At 43.8% G+C, this 22,204-nt stretch overlaps 1 protein-coding gene across 4 annotated transcripts in view; it reads left to right on the top strand.

Annotated features, from left to right (window-relative positions):
• Positions 1 to 22,204, top strand: part of CLUAP1 (clusterin associated protein 1) — a 322,832-nt gene that overhangs the window by 181,716 nt on the left and 118,912 nt on the right. For all 4 annotated transcript variants that reach the window (XM_019539991.1, XM_019539990.1, XM_019539993.1 and 1 more), the window contains exons 6-8: positions 5,859 to 5,942; positions 19,549 to 19,682; positions 20,534 to 20,675. In XM_019539991.1, the coding sequence (XP_019395536.1) occupies positions 5,859 to 5,942; positions 19,549 to 19,682; positions 20,534 to 20,675 (360 nt within the window). The remainder of the gene's footprint in view (positions 1 to 5,858; positions 5,943 to 19,548; positions 19,683 to 20,533; positions 20,676 to 22,204) is intronic.

A 22,204-nucleotide genomic window follows, 5' to 3' on the forward strand; every position in this document is an offset into this window, starting at 1 on the left:
GGCCATGGTGACTCACCGCCTGCTTTGCGTTTGACTGCTCGCTACCTCCCCACCTCGCCACTGCCACCGCCGATCCCGGGGTGGGGGAGGGTCCCCATGAGCTGATCTGCCCCAGCTCCATACCGGAGTCAGTCCAAGGAGGGTGCAGAGTCCGAGGCAAATCAGCACGTGCAGGGACCCACCCCCACCCCAGGATCGGGGCAGCGGGTCCCCGCATGAGGTGATATGCCCCAGGTCCCATACCAGAGCCAGTCCAAGGAGGGTGTGGGGCCCCGGGCAAATCAGTTTGTGCAGGGAACTACCTCTGCCCCAATCCTGCATGCCCTGGATGCAAAGAAGCCACCACCATTGGCAGCAGGGAAGGTAGCAAGCGGCCATACCCCAAGCCGACAACAGTGTCGGCGCAAAGTCACCATGTCCGCTCTGCCCGGCTCCCCAGGGCCTGGGGTGGTCGCTCCAATTTCCATCCCTGTCATGGACGGCCCTGACTGCCTCTGGCCCCAGGCAGCAGCACCCAGCTCCTATCAGTTGGCAGGCAGATCAGGGGCCCACCAGCAGGGGCTGCAGGAGCTGTGCCAGAGTCCTCCTGGCAGTACATGCCCCCGTCTGCCTGCCAAGTGACAGGAGCCAGGTGCTGCCACCTGGAGCCAGCGTCAGCACCGATTTTCCTGGTGCTGGGTGTGGGCTGCACCCAGCTCTGGTCTGTCATATGGCAGGCAGATTGGGGGCCTGCACCCGCGGGAGGACTCTGGCACAGTCCCCACAGCTCCCAGGGGTGTGGGCAAGCCCCCAATCTGCCTTCTTGCTGAATTTTATGTTTCCCCATAATAACCTATGGGTGAAACTGCATCAAAACAGCAAAACAGTTTCAACAAAATAAAATGGAACAGTGCTTTTGAAATTAAACAAAACTTGAAATGAAACGCTGTTCCATTGAATCATCAAAATAGAAGTCAAATCGGAGTGGTGCAGTTTTGGACAGCCCTAGTTAACGTTACTATGCACTTGCTCAAAATAAGTTAAAGGCTGGCTCCTATTTAAGCAGCTTCAAGGGAAATGGGTGATATCCAAGACAATCCCTCTGCACCATGGAAAATGGAAGCCAGGTGGGTGCATCTGATAGATGGGATTGAGTATTAATCAAATATTAATAGCAAGAGTCCTGGCAAACTGATCAAAGAATTGCCTCTGCCTGCAGGATGGCAGCCAATGACAACAGAAGATGCTCATGTGTTACAGCAGAAACATCTGGTTGACAAGGGTGGTGGGAGGCTGAGTTCACCAGTTCTATGGTGCCTTTCAAAGTTCTTGAATAAAGAGGTCTGTAGGAGCACAAAGGATTATTACAGACCTTTCCATCAATGTCAGTGGGCTTGGGGTTAGGCCCTAAAGGGAAAATTATGTAGCCAACCCTTTGAGAGGCCTCTGTAGCCTTAACACCTGTTGATTTCAGTGGCTGTCAAGAGCACTTGGCACTGCCAAGGAGGAACACAGCAGTTTGTAGAGCGGGACCTTCATTATTATAGGTGGGCTCAACATCTGTAGCTCAGCTAGTCATCCCATTTTTGCAGGCTGCAGAGAGAAAGAAAATCCAACCTGTAGAACAAATCACAGCTAATTACCTAGATTATATCAGTGAATGATACAATGAAAGAATAGAAACAAATAGACCAGTTGTTCCCAAACTCTGCTTGGAGAACCACTGGTAGCTTGTGGAAGGATCGCCAATCATATAACAATAGCTTCTCTTCCCTATTTGGAGCCACTACATGCCATTAAAAAGACCACCCTGTGTGCTTGTGTGTGTGTGTGTTCCCCAAGTTTACTTTTCTAAACACGTATTTGCCATAGGGATGCTCTGAAGTTGCAAACATGGAGAGACAGAAGAAAGCAGATGGTCATGAGCAGAATTTCCCCCAGATGTTCTATCTAGGAAGCCATGTCCCACACCTGTGTGACAAGGCCCTGAGAGAAACTTGTCTGTGGGCCTGGAAAAGCAGTCACTCTCAAAACAATTCCAGTAAAATACTTTGCTTAATTTGATAATTTTAAACCTATTTTATGTGCTGTTAATGCACCTGTAAACCCTGGTGCAGTTTGCACTGGAGTCAGCTGTTTCCCAGGCACAGCGTCTTCTCCTGCGTCCAGGACTGCAACAATTTGAGCTGGGGCTAAGCAGCCCCAGGCTGTCAGGAGTCTGGGGGGTCATCCCAGGGCTCTGGGTGGTGGTGTCGGGAGGCGGAGGGGCTGGCTGGGGCATGAGGGTGCTACAGTGTGGTGTTAGGTGGCAGGCAGCACTTTTTGTGCCCCAGCCAGCCCTGGTCACAGTCTACATGTGCATTTGCGTGCACCTAATTACTCTGCTATAGGATAGTACTTGTCCCAGACAGTGCTATCCTACAGTGAAGTTCATTAATTTACTGTAGCTAGTATGGGTGCATGTGTGGACTCTGACACTTTACTGAGGAGCTAATTAGTCATTTGCAGTAAAGCGCATGTGTAGATGCACTCGCTGCTACATTAACCCTTATTTATTTATTTTAAAGTAAAACTTCCCTTATAGTTCTGATAGTCGCTGTTTTTCAGCAAATCAATGGGAGCTACTTTCCTTTCAGTCCTATCCTACACAGCCTAACTTCCTGTTGAGAAATACCAGTAAGCTAGAAGCATCCTCTGGACCCTTTACAGCTGTAGAGAACATGACCATCTGACAAACATTTATGAAAACCTGTTATTTAACCTAGGAGTTAGGTTCCAATCCTACACACACTTAGACACCTACTTAATTGTACTGTAGGGGATAATCCTACTTATGTCACATGGTACTATTCCCAATATTAAAATTAAGAATGCATGTAAATTTTTGCTGAGTCAGGGCTTGATTTCCTTGTTGTACCTTTTGAAGAAACTGTGAAAGTTTACTTGAATTCTCAGGCTTTCTTTCCAGTCACTCCTGAGTTTGGGGAGTTAAATAATTCTGCTGATGTTCCTGTGTTCCAGCTAGGGCCTAGTCCATCAGTCAAATGTGGAAATGCAGATCTTTGCATTTGTACAGATTCCTCTTGTCATAGGGTATCTCTGCAAGTGGATTTGATTGCAGAATTGAACCTGGCTCTGGAAATTGCTGTATATTTCTGCAGAGGAGGGATGAGTGAAACTTCCATGCACAACAAAGAAAGGCAGAAGAGGAGAACACATTAGACTTACGTAGATACTGCATACTTGAATTACTGCATATCAGTCATTCTCCTGAAATATGAAATACTTCATATTCCTGAATAACTCCATGCAGAGAGACTGCTTTTGGAAAATTATAGTGCCTTTTAAAATTTAGATTATTCATTTCAAAAGTGAATGGGAGCAAGGCACTTTTATTCTGGAATTAGAGTATTAACACATGGAATTATTTGCTTCAAATTCACATCCTACCTTAATCCAAATTAGTTTTCAAGTGTAGACAAGCCCTTAAAAGACAGAAGAACACCAAAGTAAGGACCTTGCAATTTGTCTCCCTATAAAATGTAGTTACATTAAATCAAGTCTTGAAGTGGGCAGTGGACTACAGGCACTTTTTAGCAAGTAGAGGGATTAAGACATTGGCCTGCAGGTGAGGAGACTAGGGCTCTCTATGCCTGGTTCTGCCAGTAAATTTTTTTTTAAGCTTGGCTGGTGACTTACTCTGTTTCTGCATCCATATCATGGAGATTATAATACTTACTTCATAGGATAGACTTAAAACTGTGACGTTTGCAGAACCTTTGAGATTCTGGGTCAGCCATTCTATAAATAAGCAAGGTATTACTAGGTTGTCATTCAAATATGTGTCCTCTTTATTTTCCCCTTTTCTTAAGGAGCAGCCTAGTAAAAAAGAAAGGCTGGGGTATTGCTAAAGTCCTCTAATTTATATATTCTGCCTGTGGTTGTAGTTGTAAAAATCTTATTTCATTTCTGTATAACTGCCGCGCGGCATTCTCACATTTATGTGACCTTGTAGTCTTGGCTGTTAATCAAAATGAAAGCTTTGTAGTTTTCTACGCTTGTATCAAGCTACACATGCACATTTTATAAGTTTCTTTTCTTATCTGTAAGTGTCATACCTGCAGAAACGAAACTTATGTAGAAAATCTACCTAGTAACTATTGTGTAAAAGAAACTATCCTATTTCTGTATGCTTAGCTTATATCATAGTTAGTGTCATAGAGGCAGTCCAACCAACATCTATAAAGAGGCAAAGAAGCAGGAAACAGCAGAGATGACGACTGGACAACCCTTCAGGATTGATCACCCTGTAAGCCGGTCCTCAGCCTCCCCACCTGGGCGTATCCCAGCAAAAACCAAGGCATCAAAAATCCGACAATCAACAGTAATTCACCGCGTTACAGTTTTATTATTTTTCATCCTGTTCATGAGCTGTTGACCAGCCCTGGGACTAACTAGTGGGCAGCCGCACCTATCATTGGACTGGTTCCAGTGGTGGAAAGCAAGGGCTTACTAGTGAACCCTGTGGGCCAACAGACCCCCTTTGTATCTGGCATACTGTAACTGAAGAAACATCGGAGACTCTACTTCTTGACTGCCTCTCTTCGTAGCTTAGACAGCATATCTATGCTTCTGTACTTGTATTTACCGCAACTTCGTTCCAGCCGGTTCCCTTCTTATTCGTAAGAGGGTGAGGCCAGGTGAGTGAATAAAACAAATTTTTACTTTACCTTATATTTACTCTGTAATAACTTCTATTACTAACATCCCATCTCAATGAGCTGTTGACCAGTTCTGGGACTTAAGGAGTCGGCAGCCACACCCATCATTGAACTAGTTCCAGTGGTGGAAAGCAAGGGCTTGCTCCGGAACCCCGTGAACCAACAGACATCTTACAAACTTATTATAGAAAACTAACAACTTACTCTAAGTCGTCTACTTGCACCAGCTCCGTGAACCTCGAAGGCGGTCATAAAGCTACCTCCAATCCCGCCCCACAAGCCGCACTCTCGCACAGCTCCATAAAGCCCGCGGCTCCCCAGGCAGTGCTGGAACCGCTAGCCCAGCATTCCGCCACAGTAGTGAGATTTCTAATTCTTATCGAGCTGTTTGCTAGTGAAAGACATTTTTAGTTATGTTGAGCTTGAGACACATTCATTTCTCAGCAATGGCTTGGTCTGGCAAACACCTTTGCCTAAGATATTATACAGACAGATGTTAACTGAATGTTCTTTCCCTCATAAGCTGACCAGGCTAACAGGGACATTCACATCCTCTGTGATCCAAGCTAAGTGCACCAGTTTTGGTGATGGATGTTGATTCTCAGAGTAGGAAATGCTGACCATCTATATTACGTGATATGTGAGGAGTCATGGAGGGGGAAGTACCTGCTGATTGTTTCTGCTAGCTGTCTTCATAGGAGCAGTTCTGATTGCTCCTCAGTCAGGATAGTTGAAACATTATACTTGTATGGTTCAAGTAGATCAGTTGTATGATTCTCAGCTGTGGATCACATTTTTAAGACATTTTTTTTTTCTGAGGTATGTTTTGAACAAGGTAAGTGGGATATTTCCTCTAACATTAATGGCAGGGGACTAAAACTGCACCCGTAAGAATACTTTCAGCTCAGAGGAGTAAAATTCATCCCATTTTGAAATTAAGTCTTAATTGCTCATTCTTAATCCTGGCCTCTGGAGACTCTGACCTTTTTGATAGGTTCCCATTTTGTGATATCCTCTGAGCAGTGGTATATAAATATTACATTCTGTTTAATTTATTATGAAAATAGCTTTGTCACAGTTGCTTGACCACCTTCAGTTCTGTGAATATTAATTTTCTTGTGCAATGCTTGAGTATAGTGGTCTGTTTGTCTTTTGTAGGAAGTGAGAACAGAATCCATTGCTAGGCCTCTGGAGATAAATGAAGCTGAAAAAGTGATGAAAATTGCCATTAAAAACATTCTGGTAAGAAAATTAATAATAATTTTTTTGCTTCCTTGTTTATTTGTATCCTGTAAATATTAATTCTAGTTCCCATTTATATAGCAAGAACAAAGCTCTTTTTACCAGCACTGTAAGTTTTGGAAACCATGTGTATGCATAAATGTGTCACCTTCAAAGGGCTATGCTAAAAAATAATCCACTAGGTGCTTTAATGGTAATAGTGAGCTCCAGTTAATGGATGAAGTGATCCACTGTGTTTTTGGTTCTGGCAAATTTATAAAAACAAGTTCACCAAGGCAAAGGTCCATTTATGTGTGCTTTTTCTACACATGGCAGTGAAGTGTGTTTGGTTCTTTTAAAATTGGAAAATCCATTGTTTTAAAATAAAGAACTGTTAGGTGGAGGCAGTTACAGTTTTTAGAATCAAAGAAGTGCCTGCTTGCTAATGATTCTGGGACGGTGCTTAGAAGACAGAGTCTGTGGTAACACAGATACACTGTGCCAGCAGCAAGTTTCAGAGTTGTTGACTAAAATTTACAAAAACTCATAAATGACTTAGGACAAGGGTTATCAAACTTTGTGAGGGGCATCCCCCACCATGCCCTGCCACTGCTTGCCCTTGCTGGGGCAGGGTGGGGCATGTGGGACTAAGCTGCTGTTCGTCTGGGAGGTGCAGGGAGGCCAGGGCAGCTCCCGCTGCTGTGCGCCACTTCTCCAGAGGCACTGCAGTGGTGGAGCAGGAGCTATGGGGGGGCTGCAGCCTCCCTAAAATTTGCCATAGTTCCCCCCTCCCCCCCCCATATTCCCTGCTGCCCACCCAGAGCATTGCCTAGTGCAGCTTTAGCCCTGTACGCTCTTGCCCTGCTTCCCTCCTTCAGGGCCTCTGCAGCCCAGCCATGCTTGCTCATGCCTACTGGACTGCAGAGGCCCCAGGGGAGGGAAGCAGGTCTGGAGCCCACACCTGCAGCCTGTACCTGCTCTGTACACAGATCTGGGGTGCACAGGTGCCCCCTGGGAGTGCATGCAGCAGCGGGGAGTAGCCCTCCCCCTCCCCTGGACAAGACACCCACGACGCAGTCCTGCTTTCTGCTGGGGCCCTGAAGCTGCGCATTGAGCCCCAGGCCCCAAGCCCTACCCGGCTGGGTAGCAGCCCCAGCCCAGCCCAGCTCCCTCCCTACAGGGGCCTCAATCCCACTATCCCGTACTTACCTTCTGGAGGTGCTCTGCATGTCCATGCATGTGGCGTGACCTGTCTCACCACCTGATATGTTGTGAGTTCAGCAGCAACACTCTGGGCACTCCTGTGTTGAATTAGCATTTATTATTATAACTGTTTGGAATCATATCCAGGGTGGATATTAATAATTGCCTTCAGTACATGTATGCACAACTTATACTTGCTCTGCCTCTGACTTGACCCAGTCCAGTTCTGTGGAGGGAGAGGAGCCGAGAAAGCCCCTAGCTTCTCATGGCAGAGCACATGGAGTCCCCAGTGCTGCAAAACTGCCACAAGCAACTAAGCCCTTCAGTGCTGAACATGAGGGCTTTGGCCTTAAAGGGACAGTGCTAGGAAAACACAATAAGACACAGGACCCCTTTCCTCTAGACAGAATAGTCAGCTAACCATTTGAGAGGACTCCGCTTCCACTGTGGTCTTCCCTTAGAACTGGACTCAGTGATGGGTTCAGCATAGGCTGAAAGGGCCCAGCTGCACCTGGTCATGCCTGGTCATATCTGGAGACTCAACAGCAATGCTTCCTTCTGATACTGATGGCAAAGGGTTTGCATGGGTGGAAATGGGTAGGCACTTCCCCAATGAATCCCTGTCTGTCAGTGGTGGATTGGTGCTTAGAGATTGCTCAGGTGAAGGGTTATCAGTAAAATGCCCACGCAGCTGGTCCACATGACGTTTCCAAACTTGTCTGTCATCAGTCCAGACTCTATATGATACAGGTCCTGTGGCGCTTACAGTTTTAGACTGAACCCACTGTAGGCCTGTCCTGTAGTTCCAAGCACATGCAGTCTCTTGTGAAACGAAAAGACTTAAGGTACCAGATGCCAATGCAGAGTCCAACTCCTTGTCTTTTCTAAACTGCATGTCTCGCAAGTTCAGGGTTAACATCGTCAAGGCATGTTTTGAGACGACGACCCATAAGAAGCTCTAATGGGCTGGACCGTGTTGTAGGGCAAGGAATTACATGTTGAGCAAACAGAAATCTGGCCAGTCTGGTAGGTCAGTCTCCTACAATGTTCCTTTTCAGTGCATCTTTTGTAGTCTGCACCGTTCACTCAGCTTGCCCATTGGCCTGTAGCCTGCAAGGTGCAATGGTAACAGTTCAAACGAAGTTGTGGCTGGCAAAATCTTGGAACTCTGCTGAGGTGAATAGACTGCCATTATCAGAAATGATAGCGTTGGGCACCCCATGGGTTGCAAACAGCTGATGGAAAGCTGTTATAGTGGCAGCTGATGTAAGAGTTGAGACGATAATCACTTCCAAGCCATTTTGAGTATAAGTCAACAACAATTAAGAAGTTCTTAACTTGAAAAGGGCCAGCAAAATCAATGTGGATGTGTGACCAGGGTTTCTTTGTCATTTCCCAAGGGAATACTGGTACCTTCTGTGGATTATGACGAGTTGCTTGATGAATACTGCACTCCCTCACAACCCTTTCTTTGTCATTGTCCATACCTGGCCACCATACATAACTTCTTGCCAGCACGTTCATCCTCACAGTGCCTGGGTGTCCTGCTTCTGGAATTACAACACAATTTCCCCACAAGAGGCAACCCTTGTGGGTGGCCAATTTGTCTGCAGGCCAGCCCCTCCACACCTAGTTAAGGACATGGGCAAGGATCGGGTCTTTTGCAGTCATCCTTGCTGTCTAATCAGCCTGAAGTGGGGCTTCTGGCATGGATTCCAGCATGAGGACTTCTGTTGGCAGAGGAATAGCACAATCAGGTATTTGTAGTGGTAGGCGGCTCAATGCATCAGCATTTGCAATTGTTTTCCCAGGTTTGTACATGAGCATGTGGCCGTATGCATTTAGCATGATGCTCCAGCGTTGCATACAGGGAGACAAAATAGGAGGAGTTGGTTTCTCCATAGTAAAAATCCCAAGAAGGGGTTTGTGGTCTATTCAGATTCCAAATTTGTGGCCATAAATGTAATTGTGAATTTTTTTAACTCCTGCAATGTTCACCAATGCTTGTTTATTAATCTTTGCGTAGTTCCTCTCTGTTGAAGTTATTGTTCTAAAGTAACAACAACCCTGGGAATTCCTGCTAGCATTTTTTCCATGAACCAGTGGAAAATCTCTGGTGCCACAGAAATTCCAAACTGGAGGTGCTTGACATGGAATGTTCCCCAGTGTGTAATTGTTTGGGCCTCAGCAGCCTTGTTGTCCACTATCAATTGCTGATAGGCTTGAGTGAAGTCAAAAACCTTCCCTCCTGCCAGAAAAAACAGTAACTGGTTAAGGGCAGGCACTAGGTGAAGGTCCTGCTTAAGTGCTTTATTAACAGTGCACTTGTAATCCCCACAGATGCAAACACTCCCATTAAGTTTTAAAACAGGAACAATTGGTGTGGCCCAGCTTGTATGTATGATTGGCTCGAGTACCCTTTGCTCAATAAGCCGATCTAATCTGCATCAATTTTCAGCCGTAGTACGAAAGGTCCATTCTGAGCCTTTATAAAGATAGGGGCTATCGCAGGATCCATTTGGAACATCACAGGTGGACCTGAGTACATTCCTAATTCCTCAGAGAATACCTGGGGAAACTCCCTTGCAAGCCTTGCCAGACTTTCTTTGCAGAGACTGTGTACGCTTTGAATACTGATTCACAATGGTGAGAACCAATTTCTCCCCAGAGGACTTTTGTGGGAACCCTTAGTTACAATGAGGGGTAGACGCTCTCTAGCAGATCCATACAGGACATCTACACTGCAGCCACAGGTTATTCAGGCTCTGGTGGCCAGGGCTGGGTAGGGGTGCAGCACTGCTAACACCGTGCCGCTCTGTGTTCCCACACCTGCTTTGGGCCTCACTACATCAGTGCAGCTGGAGAGGCTGGCGTGCCTCTTGCCTGACCTTGGAGTGGCTTCTGCTGGACCCTAAGTCCCTGGTTTGTGGCTGAGTTGGGCAGGAGCTATGCCAGTTGCTCCATCTGCTCCCATGTGGCCTGAAGTGATGCATGGGAGTCCAAAGCGGTGCATGGCAACACAGCGTAATACCAGCCTAGCCTCACGATGGGGACTTAGGGTGGGGGATCTTAAGGAATCTTAAGACCATTCTTGGATTAGATGGGATCATTTTGGCATAGCTTATAGCAAGGGGCAGTGTACAACTCCAATTCTGCAAGGGAAGCACTATGTAGTAACTTGCTGAAGAGAGACCAGCTGCCTCCCTGAGCACTGCATGTTCAGCAAGCTCTGGAAAGTTTGTAGGCAAGAGAAGGGACAGAGCTGTGGACTTGCTTCTGCCTGCCTTTACCCATCTCGCTCTGGGCATTTTTTCCCCCAGGGGAACAGGGAGGAAACAGTTGCTTCATTCCCCTCTGTGAACAGACTGATGTTCATGTTCATTATATGGGCAATGGAAGAGATGTACAACTCTTTCTCCCTTCCATCTGCTTTGCACACACACATGCATACTTGCACAAAGCTAGGCCAAACCTGAATGCCTGGCAGAAAGTACCTATATTTGCAAGATTAAGAGTCATATCTTTATGCCATAATATATTGCTATGAGTGATGTGGGATTGTTTGGAATATTTTTATGATCATAGACTCTTAGGAAATTGGCATTGGAAGAGACCTCAGGAGGTCATGTAGTCCAACCTCCTGCTCAAAGCAGGAAGTGTGCTTCAGTCATGACATGCTTCAATTTTCTCACATTCCTATGTTTTGCTGTGCATTAGGGTTGATAAAATTAACTTTTATCTTGGACTAGGGGAGCATGGTGCACGGGAAAGTGCATGTAGCTTCCAGCTTGCTATGAAATGGGCCACCCAGAATGAAATGGGGCTGTACATTCAAGGAGTGAAAACCTGGATGAAGAGAACAGAAGCCTCAGCAAACAGAGATTAACTTTTAACAGCTGTGGCAAAGAGTAACCAGTTGGCATGACATATTTGTTTATTTTTTTAATACAGCAAATGACAGAAAAAAGACAGAGAAAGAGGAACAGAGAGACCATGTGGATTCCAGAGGAGCACAGGTGGTTAGACCTATTGCTCTTTTTGGTCTGAACTCTGTCTTAATCTTGGTTTGGCTATTTTGACCTAACAACTCTGCATTCAGTATTTCATCAGAATCAGGAAGTTCTGGTTTGTTGTGGAAAGGTTGCCTGCATCATTATAATGTGCTCTTGGTTGCATTACTTCCCTTAAAAGGTAAATCTAGCTTTAAAAGCTGAGATAATGTGGGCTCACTAGTAGCATCATGGAGGCTTACAGGGATGCTCTGACCTAAAGGCCTTGTCTTAGAGTCAAAAGCCGTAAGTCTTGCCCTGATAAAAAAATTACCACTGGGGCTGGCTTCAGGGAGTACTCAGAGGCTGTGTCTACATGAGATGCTTACTATGAAGTACCTCGTTGCTACTGCACAGTAGCATCACCAGGCATAAACCGTGATGCAACACTACTACACAATAGTAAGTTGCACAGTAAGCATCACAGGCAACGGTGCGGGGACTACTACATGACTGTGCAGTTGGTGTCTCGTGTGGATTTGGCCAGAGAGACTGAATAATAGCTGGTTCTAATGACCTGGTAAACTTGTGATAACTGCATATAAGTGTTATTAGTCTTGAAAACTGTCATGAAAATTTACTTGGACAGGCACAAAGTCAACTCAGACACGATGATAATGGGAATGATGAGATAGGGAAATCAAACTGTTCTTCTCACCTTTCAAAAATAATAGATGATTCTTTTTAGATAAGTACGTGAGTAGAATTCTGCAAGTCTTTCTTAAGTGATAGAGTCGTTGATTATTAGCTCATTGTGGGCTTTTTTAAATTCTTCATTTGAAAAACATATTTAAAATCTTAGGCATAATGCTTCATTTCCTTCATCTGAACAAAATTTCTATTTATTTTTTTATGTTGCATGAAAGGCAAATGGAAATAGAAAAGCACTTGGATCGTGTCTTCAGATAAATACTTATTGAATATATACTATTAAAAATAGAGCCTCACAGGTTCATGATATGTTACAACAGTGTCAGTCTGGGCTTTAGCCTGCTGTGTATTAGAATGCAAATTTACTTCTTTATGTATATAAGAAGAAACCCACCAAAAGCTCAATGGATACTTAAGGTGCAACCACTCCCAGGGTTTAGTGAACAGCGACTCCTTGAATTGTTTAGTATATTCTGAGATCCTGTTTTAGTACATTCAGAAGAAGTTATATCTTGCAATTGTTATAATAGAGCTTTTAGTGTAGACAGCTCCTAAATCAGGGGTCAGCAACTTGTAGTCTACAGGCTGGATCCAGTCTGCAGAGCCATTGGATTCAGCCTGCAGACTTGCACACTCAGTTGCAGTCAGCTCTGGGGTGCTTCAGCTGTGCGCGCCCTGTGGGTGGAAAAGCAGCAGCAGAGGCTGCATCCTAGCACTTGCCCACCTTCCGTCTCTAACCTGAACTGAGTCACTCCAGCCTACAGCCTAAAAAGAATGCTTTTTTTTGTCCTAAAGAACTTTATAACATTTTATCTAAAAATCACTTCATCTACCACTGAACTATAGACCCTTTGGAGTGACCTATGACAGTTGTTCAAAAATTCAAAGCCTTACTCAGCAACTGTTTGAGACAAGAAGTGACAAACCTACTTTCCAGTTGAAAATGCAGATGCAATTTTAACTACCACGTTTACTTGAATACAAGACAAGGTCCCCCCCATCACATGGCCCATATTGGAGAAACAAACTGATGGGAACCTTTTTTCCTTTTTTTAAAACAAATTGTATTAAAAACACACTTATCACCCTACACTTACAAAGCTATACGTATTAAGCATCCTTGTTTTACCAAGACTTATAGCACAGAAACAATTACATATCCAAAACATACAACTATATATATTAAACCCTTTAAAAACATACATCAACTTCCCACGAAAACAAAACTCTTACAGATATCTTTTTCTTCATACAGAATCCCATGGAAAAACTATTACCCCAGTAATCATCTGAAACTCTCCGCCCCTCCCATCAGTTTTCTCTGCTGATTTAGTGAAACAAGTGTGCCCAAATCTTTTTCCTCTGCTTCTTCTCTGCCTCTTCCTCCCCAATCTATTTCTTGTCCCAGTCAGTGTAGTATTTCAGTTCATGCAGCCCCAGTTTCTGGCTCACACTTTCAGTGAAAGCTAACCCTTTAAACACCCAGAGGTTTCTTACTTTCTGTAAACTAGTTTTAACACATGCTAATAAAATCCATAATAACATTTCCTCCCATCTCTTTGATATGAATCCATATAATACTATCTCCTGTGCTCATGACAGGTTTATTTTGGTGATGCTTAGAAAGTGGTGGATCCTTTTCTATACTCCTTTTGCATATGTACACTCCCAAAACATGTCCCACTGTTTCTTCTTCCCTCCACCTCTCCCTTGCACACCCTGATGAGCTCGTCAAGCCACATCTGTGCTGCACCTCTCTCCTCTCTCATCGGCAAGATATTTCTTACAGCCATCCTTGTTAGGTCAGCAATTTTGCCTTTTAATTGTTTATCTGCCATAAGCATTTCCAGTCCACTTTTGGGTCCTCTGGGGAACACACAGCCCTCCCCCCCCACATCCCCCCGGCTTGGTGACTGGTGCCTCCTGTGGCTGGGGGGGGCACCCGGGGTCCCCCTGTGGCCGATCACTGAGCCAGGGGAACATGGGGGGAGGGGGGCATCGTGTTCCCTGGCAGACCCAGAAGTGGATCAGAAGTACTTCCAGTCCACTTTCAGGTTTGCTGCCAAGCACTTGGATGGCTCCACCCCCCCGCCCCCATGCTCCTGTGTGCCCCAGCATTGCAGCGATCACGAGATGTACCTGCTACCTCAAGGTATGTAGAAAAAACTTTTAAAGCTGTGTCTGTGGCCAAATTGCTGATTCTTCGAATCAGCATCAAATCTTCAGATTCAGCCGAATTAAATCAGAGACAGTGATCTGAATCAACGAATCAAATCAGTGTCCCTGATTTGGGCTGAATCCAAATTGAATAGGGCCCACTTTGAACACCCCTACTTAGCACCACTGTCTACCACATGGTGCTTAGGGATTGTTAAAGCACAATTAACCCTTAAATGGAATGCGAAATATGAAAACAGACAACTCAGTGTCCTAAAATCAAAGTTTAATTTTATTAGTACAACAAGTATTATCTTAGCAGCTTCTATATTCAGAGAGAGAAAAAACATTCAGTACAGTAATCTCACCCAATCCTAGATGTTGCTTTGCTCAACAGAAAAGACGGCTACTCAGTTACTGAAGCAAAGGGTATGTTGGTGGCTGGTATGGTGCAGACAGGTGTTGAAAGCTGGAATTATGATGACAGTGATGACAACAACATACTTAACTTTCATGCTTTTATGCTTTTCTTTAACTTTACACCTTTGACTCCTTGCTTCCAGATTGGTCTCTCTTCAGTCAACATATTGTCCATATGTTATCCTGTCATCATATCCCTTTGTTCAACAGACCTATCATGAGCACACCTCTTAATTTGGCCTTTTTCCAGTGCCTGACTTTAGGCATTGTCCATTGGTCTCCCTTATCACCTTTCATTAACATATCCAATCATTTCATCCCTCTGATTCAGCTGGTTGGTGTCAAGTTCAGTTAATTTGAACTGGTAACAAAATTATTACCATGTTGTGTTAGAAAAACTTCTCATAGTAATAGAAAAGGAAAGAAACATCATGCGAGCAAGCTCAAGGCTTGCAAGAGGTAAGGCCAGCTGATATTGCAGACACCAGCAAAATGAACAATTCAGATAATAGTGAGGCTATACAGAATTTATAAGGCTGAAAATAAAAGTAAACTTTAAACAATACTGTAATTCACTACTTTGTAAATAGGTACAACTGTAAAGCATAAAATATGACAAGCTACTCCAACACGTATCTTTACTTTGTGTTTTCGTATTCTTTGTGCTAATGGTTGCATGCCACACACAAACAGTAGTGGCCACAGGAAGAACCCTTGTCTCACCCCTGTATGGATTTTAAAGGCCCTGCTTAGACACCCATTAATTTGGACTTGACTCTGCTTTTCTATACAGTAACTTTATCCAAAACATATACATTTCTCTGGGAACCCCGTTTTTCCTAGCACCTTGAGTATGTAATCATGATCTACTCTGTCATATGTTTTTTCTAAATCTAGGTTTGCTATAACTGTGTTTGTTTTCCTCTCTTGGATGTGGGACATCGTATCTTTTATTGATTCAGAGATCCTTTTACCTGGTACTGTTCATACTAGGTCTTCATGTATTATCTTCTAGAGGTTTTTTCTCATTCTCAAAGCCAGCATCTTGGCCATTAATTTATAATCCATATGAAGGAGTGTAATCGGTCTCCAGTTTTCAGGAGTTCCTTCTTCACTTTCTTGAAAATCACAACACCTCTTGTAAAAGCTTTCCCTGTCTCTCCAGTTTCCTCTATTTCCTTGAACACTTCCACTATACCCCTCCCTACCCATGCCCAAAACTTCTCATACTTCTATAGGCTGTCCATTTGCTCCTGGTGATATCCCTGTTTTAAACGTTTTTAAACGCTCCTCCACTTCTTTAAGCTTATCTTTTCTTCCATCTACTTTGCTTCCTCCTCTACTTTCTCTTCAATCTTTTCCAAGAAATCCTTCATCTTCTTCCAGTCTGTTTTCTTCTTCTGTTATAGCTGTTCATAAAATCTTCTCGTTGCCTCCAATACCTCCTTGTGTGTTTCCACCCAGTACCAACTTCTTCCCACACTGCTTTAAGCTGTCCTTTTGCCATCTGGCCAAAAAATATTGGAACCACTCTTCATTTTCTCCCATGGAGGGTGCTTGTGCTAAGAACATTTTCTCTCTCATCTTTCTTTTAAGCCAGGTTTCTAACTCTTGCCTTGTTTCTTCTAGCTCTTCTGATACCTGTCTTCCTTCTGCAGCTTCCTTTAGCAGCTCCTGCATCTTTCTTTGCAGCTCTCTTAGCAAGTCTTTTCTTTTCCCCATGCATCTTCAGTGTTCCTTCCTGAAGAATTCTCCTGTCCTCCTCTTTATCACCATTCACGGTTCTCTGGTACTCCCGAAATATTTCTTCAGTGTTCGCCACCCTTCATACTGCCATGTGTATGCTTGACATATCTCTTCATCTTGTAACATCTGCATATTTAACTTTCACAGTCTCTTCCCTCTCATGGGGCTCTTACCAAGACTCATTTCCACCTTCAGCATCTGGTGATCACTAAAAGCCACATGTATGGTTTCTTTCTTCTTTATTTCTACTTCTTTTAATACAGGCACAAAGTCAATTCTTGATTGTTTCTTTCCACTAGGGTCTGTTCTAGTGAAAACTTTCTCCCCTGCCCACACATCTCCTAGCAACTCTTCTTTTGTTATATATGTCAACAGTCTGGATGAGATGTCTAAAGCTCTTTCCTCCTTCCCCCGTTCAGTCACCCACTTTGATTATATAATTGAAATCTATTGCTATTATGCGCAATCTTCATGTGCCTATGTAGACCTCTAGCAATACATTCCTTTCCTCACCCTCTGGTGGCGCATATATATTGAAAATTTCTAATTGTGTTCCCCTGACTGATAGTATTGTTCACTGCAATCTGCCGCTGCTGACTTCGACCTGCTTTGCCTTCAACTTTGGGTTCTTGAATAATATTGCTATCCCTGCTGCCTTGTTCTCTTTTGTCCCTGACCGCAAGATGGTCCCCATCTTCACCTTTTCTCAAAATATTTAAAATCCCTCTCCCCAGTATACCACAGTCTTCTTATAGGCAGATTATGCCTGTCCTTACTTGGTACAACACTGGTTCAATCTGTTTCCATCTTTTCCTTGTTAAGATACTCCTGATGGTAAGCAAAACTATTGTCAATGCCATTTGTGCTTGTTTTAAAATACATGCTCCTGTCCCTTTAAGGTTTGTCTGTGCTTGCTTTCTGCTGAGCGTGCCTGTCCTTTTAAGATCTGTCTGTGCTACTGCTCAGGGTGGTCAACCCCTCTCCTTCCCTCACTCGCATTCCTATAGCCTTTGTAAACTGCCAGATTGGTTTTGCATTTAGGAAGGCTTGCATATTCCTGCCTCCCCACTACTTCCCACCTTCTGGGCTCCAGTCTGGATTGGAGCCCAGAGGTGTCAGTGGCTCTTCCTCTGACTCATCTCCTTCATTATCAGGTTTCTTCTTCCTGGTCTTCAGCCCCCTGCATTTTTTCTTTCTCTTCCCAGCCTGTCTCTTTTGTTCTTTTCTTGCTCCGTCTCTACTTCTGTTGTCTGTAGAGGGCCTTCTTTCTTCCCTACCCCACCTTCATGTATGAGCTGTTTGCTATTCCCACCTTCCCTTCCAGTCCATCTCTTATCTCTTGCTGTACTTCCTCAGTCACAGAAATTTTGCCCCCCTCCTCTGTTTCACCCTCTTGGGGGGTTTCTTCCGGCATTTCTGTCTCAGTGTCCAATTCCTCCTCTCCTGCACCTGGTGTTGCTGTTCCTTAGTGGGTCTGACTACACTTGCAAAGGCTTTGTGGCACTTATGGATACAAGTGTCCCTCTCCCTTACAAATAGTGCATTTTAGGGACTCCTGGTACTCTGCTGCTCTGTGCCCTTCACATCTGTAGTACACTGTGAGGGGACAGTGTGCAGACAGGTGCCCCACCTTTTTGCATTTGCTGCACCATTTTGGTTGCCTGTGGTACATTAAAAAATCCCAGTGTGCCCTGATCCGGATCACTAACCAGCACCCCACCTGGGCTTCACTCATCCACTTGTAACACTAGTTGTGTCCTCCCAGATCCTGTCCAGATACTGTATTTATTCCTTACTTTCTCTATGAACATGGCGCTTTGGACATACTTTTCCATCCATCTTTCTGTGTCTTTTGCTTCTAGCAAATCCATGTACATTCAAACTATAATCATGCTTTCTCTTGATTTTTCTCTGTTATGAGTTTTATCCCTTTTAATTCCTCCTTTCCACATTTCTCTGCAGATTTCTTCCAAAGGTTCTCATACCCTTTTTCATCCCAGTAAGTCAATTCCCAAGTCTTTTGGTTCAAGAAAGGTATCGGGCTGGTGAGATGCTCCACCGGCAGCTCCAAAATCTCAAACAGTACCTTTTTTAGGGAATCATAGCTATTCATTGTTGATCCTGTCTGCCTCCCCATTGTCAGTCCCTGTGCCAGTTAAAGTTGCCTTTATCTGCAACCTCCACTCCTCTCTAGCTGTTCTCAGTGTCTCTTCCATGTGTTCCTACTGCACCACTCCCTGTGGGCTGACTTGCTGTTGTGTTCCTGCTGTCCTCTGCTGCTCACTCCATGTACCTTCTCCTTCTGCTCCCACTCTGTCTCCCACTTTCCTGTGCTCCTCTCTTCCTTCTGGCATCATCACTGTCATCATTGCTGCCTCTTCTGTTGCTGCTACTGGCACCTTCTTTCTTCCTTTATTCTCCACCTTTGTCTACACTCCATCTGTCTCCAGACTTTCATTTCTGTTCTTCAACTTGTTTTCCATCTCATGCTTATTTGCCATCACTGCAGTTCATGTATAGTTTCTACTATACGTAAGTGGATACAAAAGTGCTGTATAAAAGTGTGTTTATGGAGTACTTGTGCTAAAGCTTACAGCATTTTCAAGTAAGGTAAAAGGCATCAATTCTGGATGACCTAAATCTATGGGTAATTTACCTAAGTAAATTACTGCAGGCATATTTATTTCAAGGTGTTTTCAAATTTACCCCCCACTTCCATGTGCTCAGGGAGAACAGGGTCTGACAGTAAGGAGGTGGGGACTACAGGGGAAGGAAGTTGTAGGGGGCAGAAGGTAAGGGTAATATCTGATACCCCAGATATATTTTCCCAAATGTAGCAGGGGGAGGGGAACAAATTCAAGGCAAACCTCCAATAATTAGATTCTAGACCTGGAAAATTTATACATTTATAATTCTTCCATATATAGAATCTAATTATAAGAACGTTTTCTTATATTCAAGTAAATACTGTGGGTAAAATGCATAAATCAGGGACATCTTTGGTTCCAACACTTTGCATCTGAATAAGCAAAAGTTGCAGTATAAGTGCTCAGCCGTGTAGAATAAGACTGTAATCTGTAACTAATCCTAAAATATAGAAAGAGAAAAACAGGCAAACTAACTGTTATGGGAGAGCAGGATTGTCTCTGAAGTTCTGCTAGAGGTTTGATTTGAAAAACAAGTAATGACCTTTTTAATGCTGTCATTGAGAACGACAGTGAATTACTAAGTACGTGATATTTGTACCAAGACTGTAATATGCAGGAGCCTATGTCCAATCACATGTGAGGGGTTTTAGTTACATGACTTGTAGTGAATCAAGGTGCAGAATCAGGTCCAGAGTCAGATTACAGCATAGCAAATTACATCTCATCCACTAATTCTTTCTTTCTTCCTTTCAGGAACAAGTCCAGAAGACTAAAGATATGTTAAATAATGTGGCTTTGGATGAAGCCAATTTGGAAGTCAAGATAGAAAAAAGAAAATTGGAACTGGAAAGAAACCGGAAGCGACTTCAGACCCTACAGAGTGTCCGGTAAAGACTGTGTACTGATTATTCATGGCAGAATAAGATTAGGTGTTGATAACCTGTATTCTTAATATCTAGTACAGTGAAGAGTGAAGCATGCCAGCTGGCAGCCTGTGGGACTCCTGGTCAGGGTGCCACTCCCAATTTGCTTTTAACTGCTGCTGCTAGAGTCCCTAGGTTTTCCATCCTTTCTCCAACTTCTGATGCCTGTCACCGTCCCTTGGTGACAGAGTGGCACAACTAGTGGGGCTGAGGATCTGGTGATCACAGGCCTTTAAGGCAGGGCTGGGAAACTCCTCGAAGGTGTGCAAGAGTGAGGCATGTGAAGGCATTTTGCTTGGCACTCAGGGAAGGGGCCAGGGCTGTGCTGCCACAACAAGGATCAGGCCCCTCATGGCTGCCCCACTGTCTACCCCTGGCATGGCAACATCTTACAAGTCAAGGTTGCAGGTGTTTTTGACACTCTACCCAAAACCATTGCCAACCCCTGCTTTAAGGGATCTGGGAATTCCACATGACATTGGGGAGGCTCACCCAGTTCATAGGGGGGGCTACGTGGTGCAACAAGAGGGTTTTATACAACAGGTCAGAGGTCTGTATGGTGCAGCAGGGGACACTTGTGCAATGCAACAAGGGTCGGTGAGGTGGGGACTCATGTGTCAGCCTAATCAGGCCCACATTAAACTGGTTGTCTACTTATATTCCGTTTTAAAGACACTGGGGATAGAGCCTTTACAGTGGAAAGCCATGCTTTGGACTAGACTAATAGAAATGCAATGGCATGCAAGTACATGTTTCAGAGTTCTGCAGCAACAAATAGATTTGATTTTCCATGTTGTTGTCCCTGATCTCTCCAGCCCAGCTTTCATGGATGAATATGAGAAGATTGAGGAGGAACTGCAGAAACAGTACAGCAGTTACCTAGAAAAATTCCGTAACCTGACTTATCTGGAGCAGCAGCTGGATGATCATCATAGGGTAGAGCAAGAGAGGTTTGAGGTAAGAGAGTTTTGTATTCCCAAGCAAAACAGTAACTCAGCTACAGGCACTGATTTTAAAATGGATTCTCTTGTTCATTCCACTAATCATGCTTTTGCAGTAACCAGAAGACACTCATTGCCTGTAGCATTTCCCATGGTAGCAAGCTGTTCATTAACAGATGTCCTGAGAGTTGTCCCCAGTAGCCATTTTGTGCATCACCTATTAGTAAATTTGAGTGGCCCTAAATAAATAAGATAATGCATGTCTTTCCTTTTGAGTCAATGGAATTGAGCCCGTCTAATACCTGTCTAAATAAGAGCAGCATTGGGTGCTTCCAATTTTATCAGTTTTTCCCAGTCCTCTCTTATTTTTCCTGACTCCCGTGGCTCATAAAGATTATTTTCAGAAGTGAACTTCCACCTTCACTATTCAGTATAGTTACTTTTCTTGGTAGTACCAATCTTCTGGTTTATTTCTTGTTTATTTCTTATCACCCTGCTTTTTTATGTTTTATTTTAATCCATAAAAGTTTACTGTTTCCATCTGTCACCACTGCTTGCCCTTCACTATTAGTAAATATACTGTTCAGTGTTTGATGCACAGCACTTTCTCTTTCCAGGCCTTCCTGTGTTGCATCTGTAGATTGTATCTCTTTTAGCTAACACAGGTTGTCTCCCCTCCTAACAGAAATGTTCAGCATTAAGAGGTCACTGGTACCCAAAATATAAATGCATACTGCAGCATCAACTGTACATTCAAATGTGGTTTGAAAATGAATAGTCACAGAATTTGGTCCAGTGTTTTTCTTCACCTTCTCCTTCTTGTATATCAATGTCATGATGGGCTTCAGTCATGATAACATTATATGGCCTCTGCTTATATGAAAGTTCCTTCCTGACCTTCAGATCTCTACATCTGGAGTTTGTGAATGTATTTACTTATTGTAACAACTTGATTCTGTTGTGCTAACTTTGCCCAGAAGCCTCTCAATATGCAGGTATTTTGTTGTGTGTGTGTTTGTACTCTGTTAGCACATCTACATGAGATGTTTACTGTGCAGTTGTCTAATTAACTGTACAGTAAATGTCTCAGCGTCTACACATGCGCCTTTCTTAGTGGGCATGAAACTAATAAACTCCTCCATAGGGTAGTCTTGTAAAATACAAATACTACCTGCTGCAGAGTTTTTCATGCACAGGGAGCTTCAGGGTGGGGCTAGCTGGCACATGGAGATGGGGGAGTAGCTGTTGTGTGTGTGCGCACATATATACTGTACTATGTTGCCAACACATTTTTGCACAATTGATGAGGGAGTTTCACTGTATTTTATAATTGTGGGAAATATAACAAAATCTATGATTTCTGCCCCATTACAGATAAACTGCCAGAAAAAACATGCTGATATTACTGTTTTTTGCTGCATTATATATATGAGATTAAAAATAAAAACCCTATGTATGAAAGCTACCAAACAAGGGATTTGAAAAATGGATGTATGATTGACAAGTCAGAGCTTTTGACAGTTTCTTAATCCTTATAATCCAATT

This window comes from Crocodylus porosus, unplaced genomic scaffold (assembly GCF_001723895.1).
Source record: "Crocodylus porosus isolate Cpor-Errol unplaced genomic scaffold, CroPor_comp1, whole genome shotgun sequence".
Taxonomy (NCBI): Eukaryota; Metazoa; Chordata; order Crocodylia; family Crocodylidae; genus Crocodylus; species Crocodylus porosus.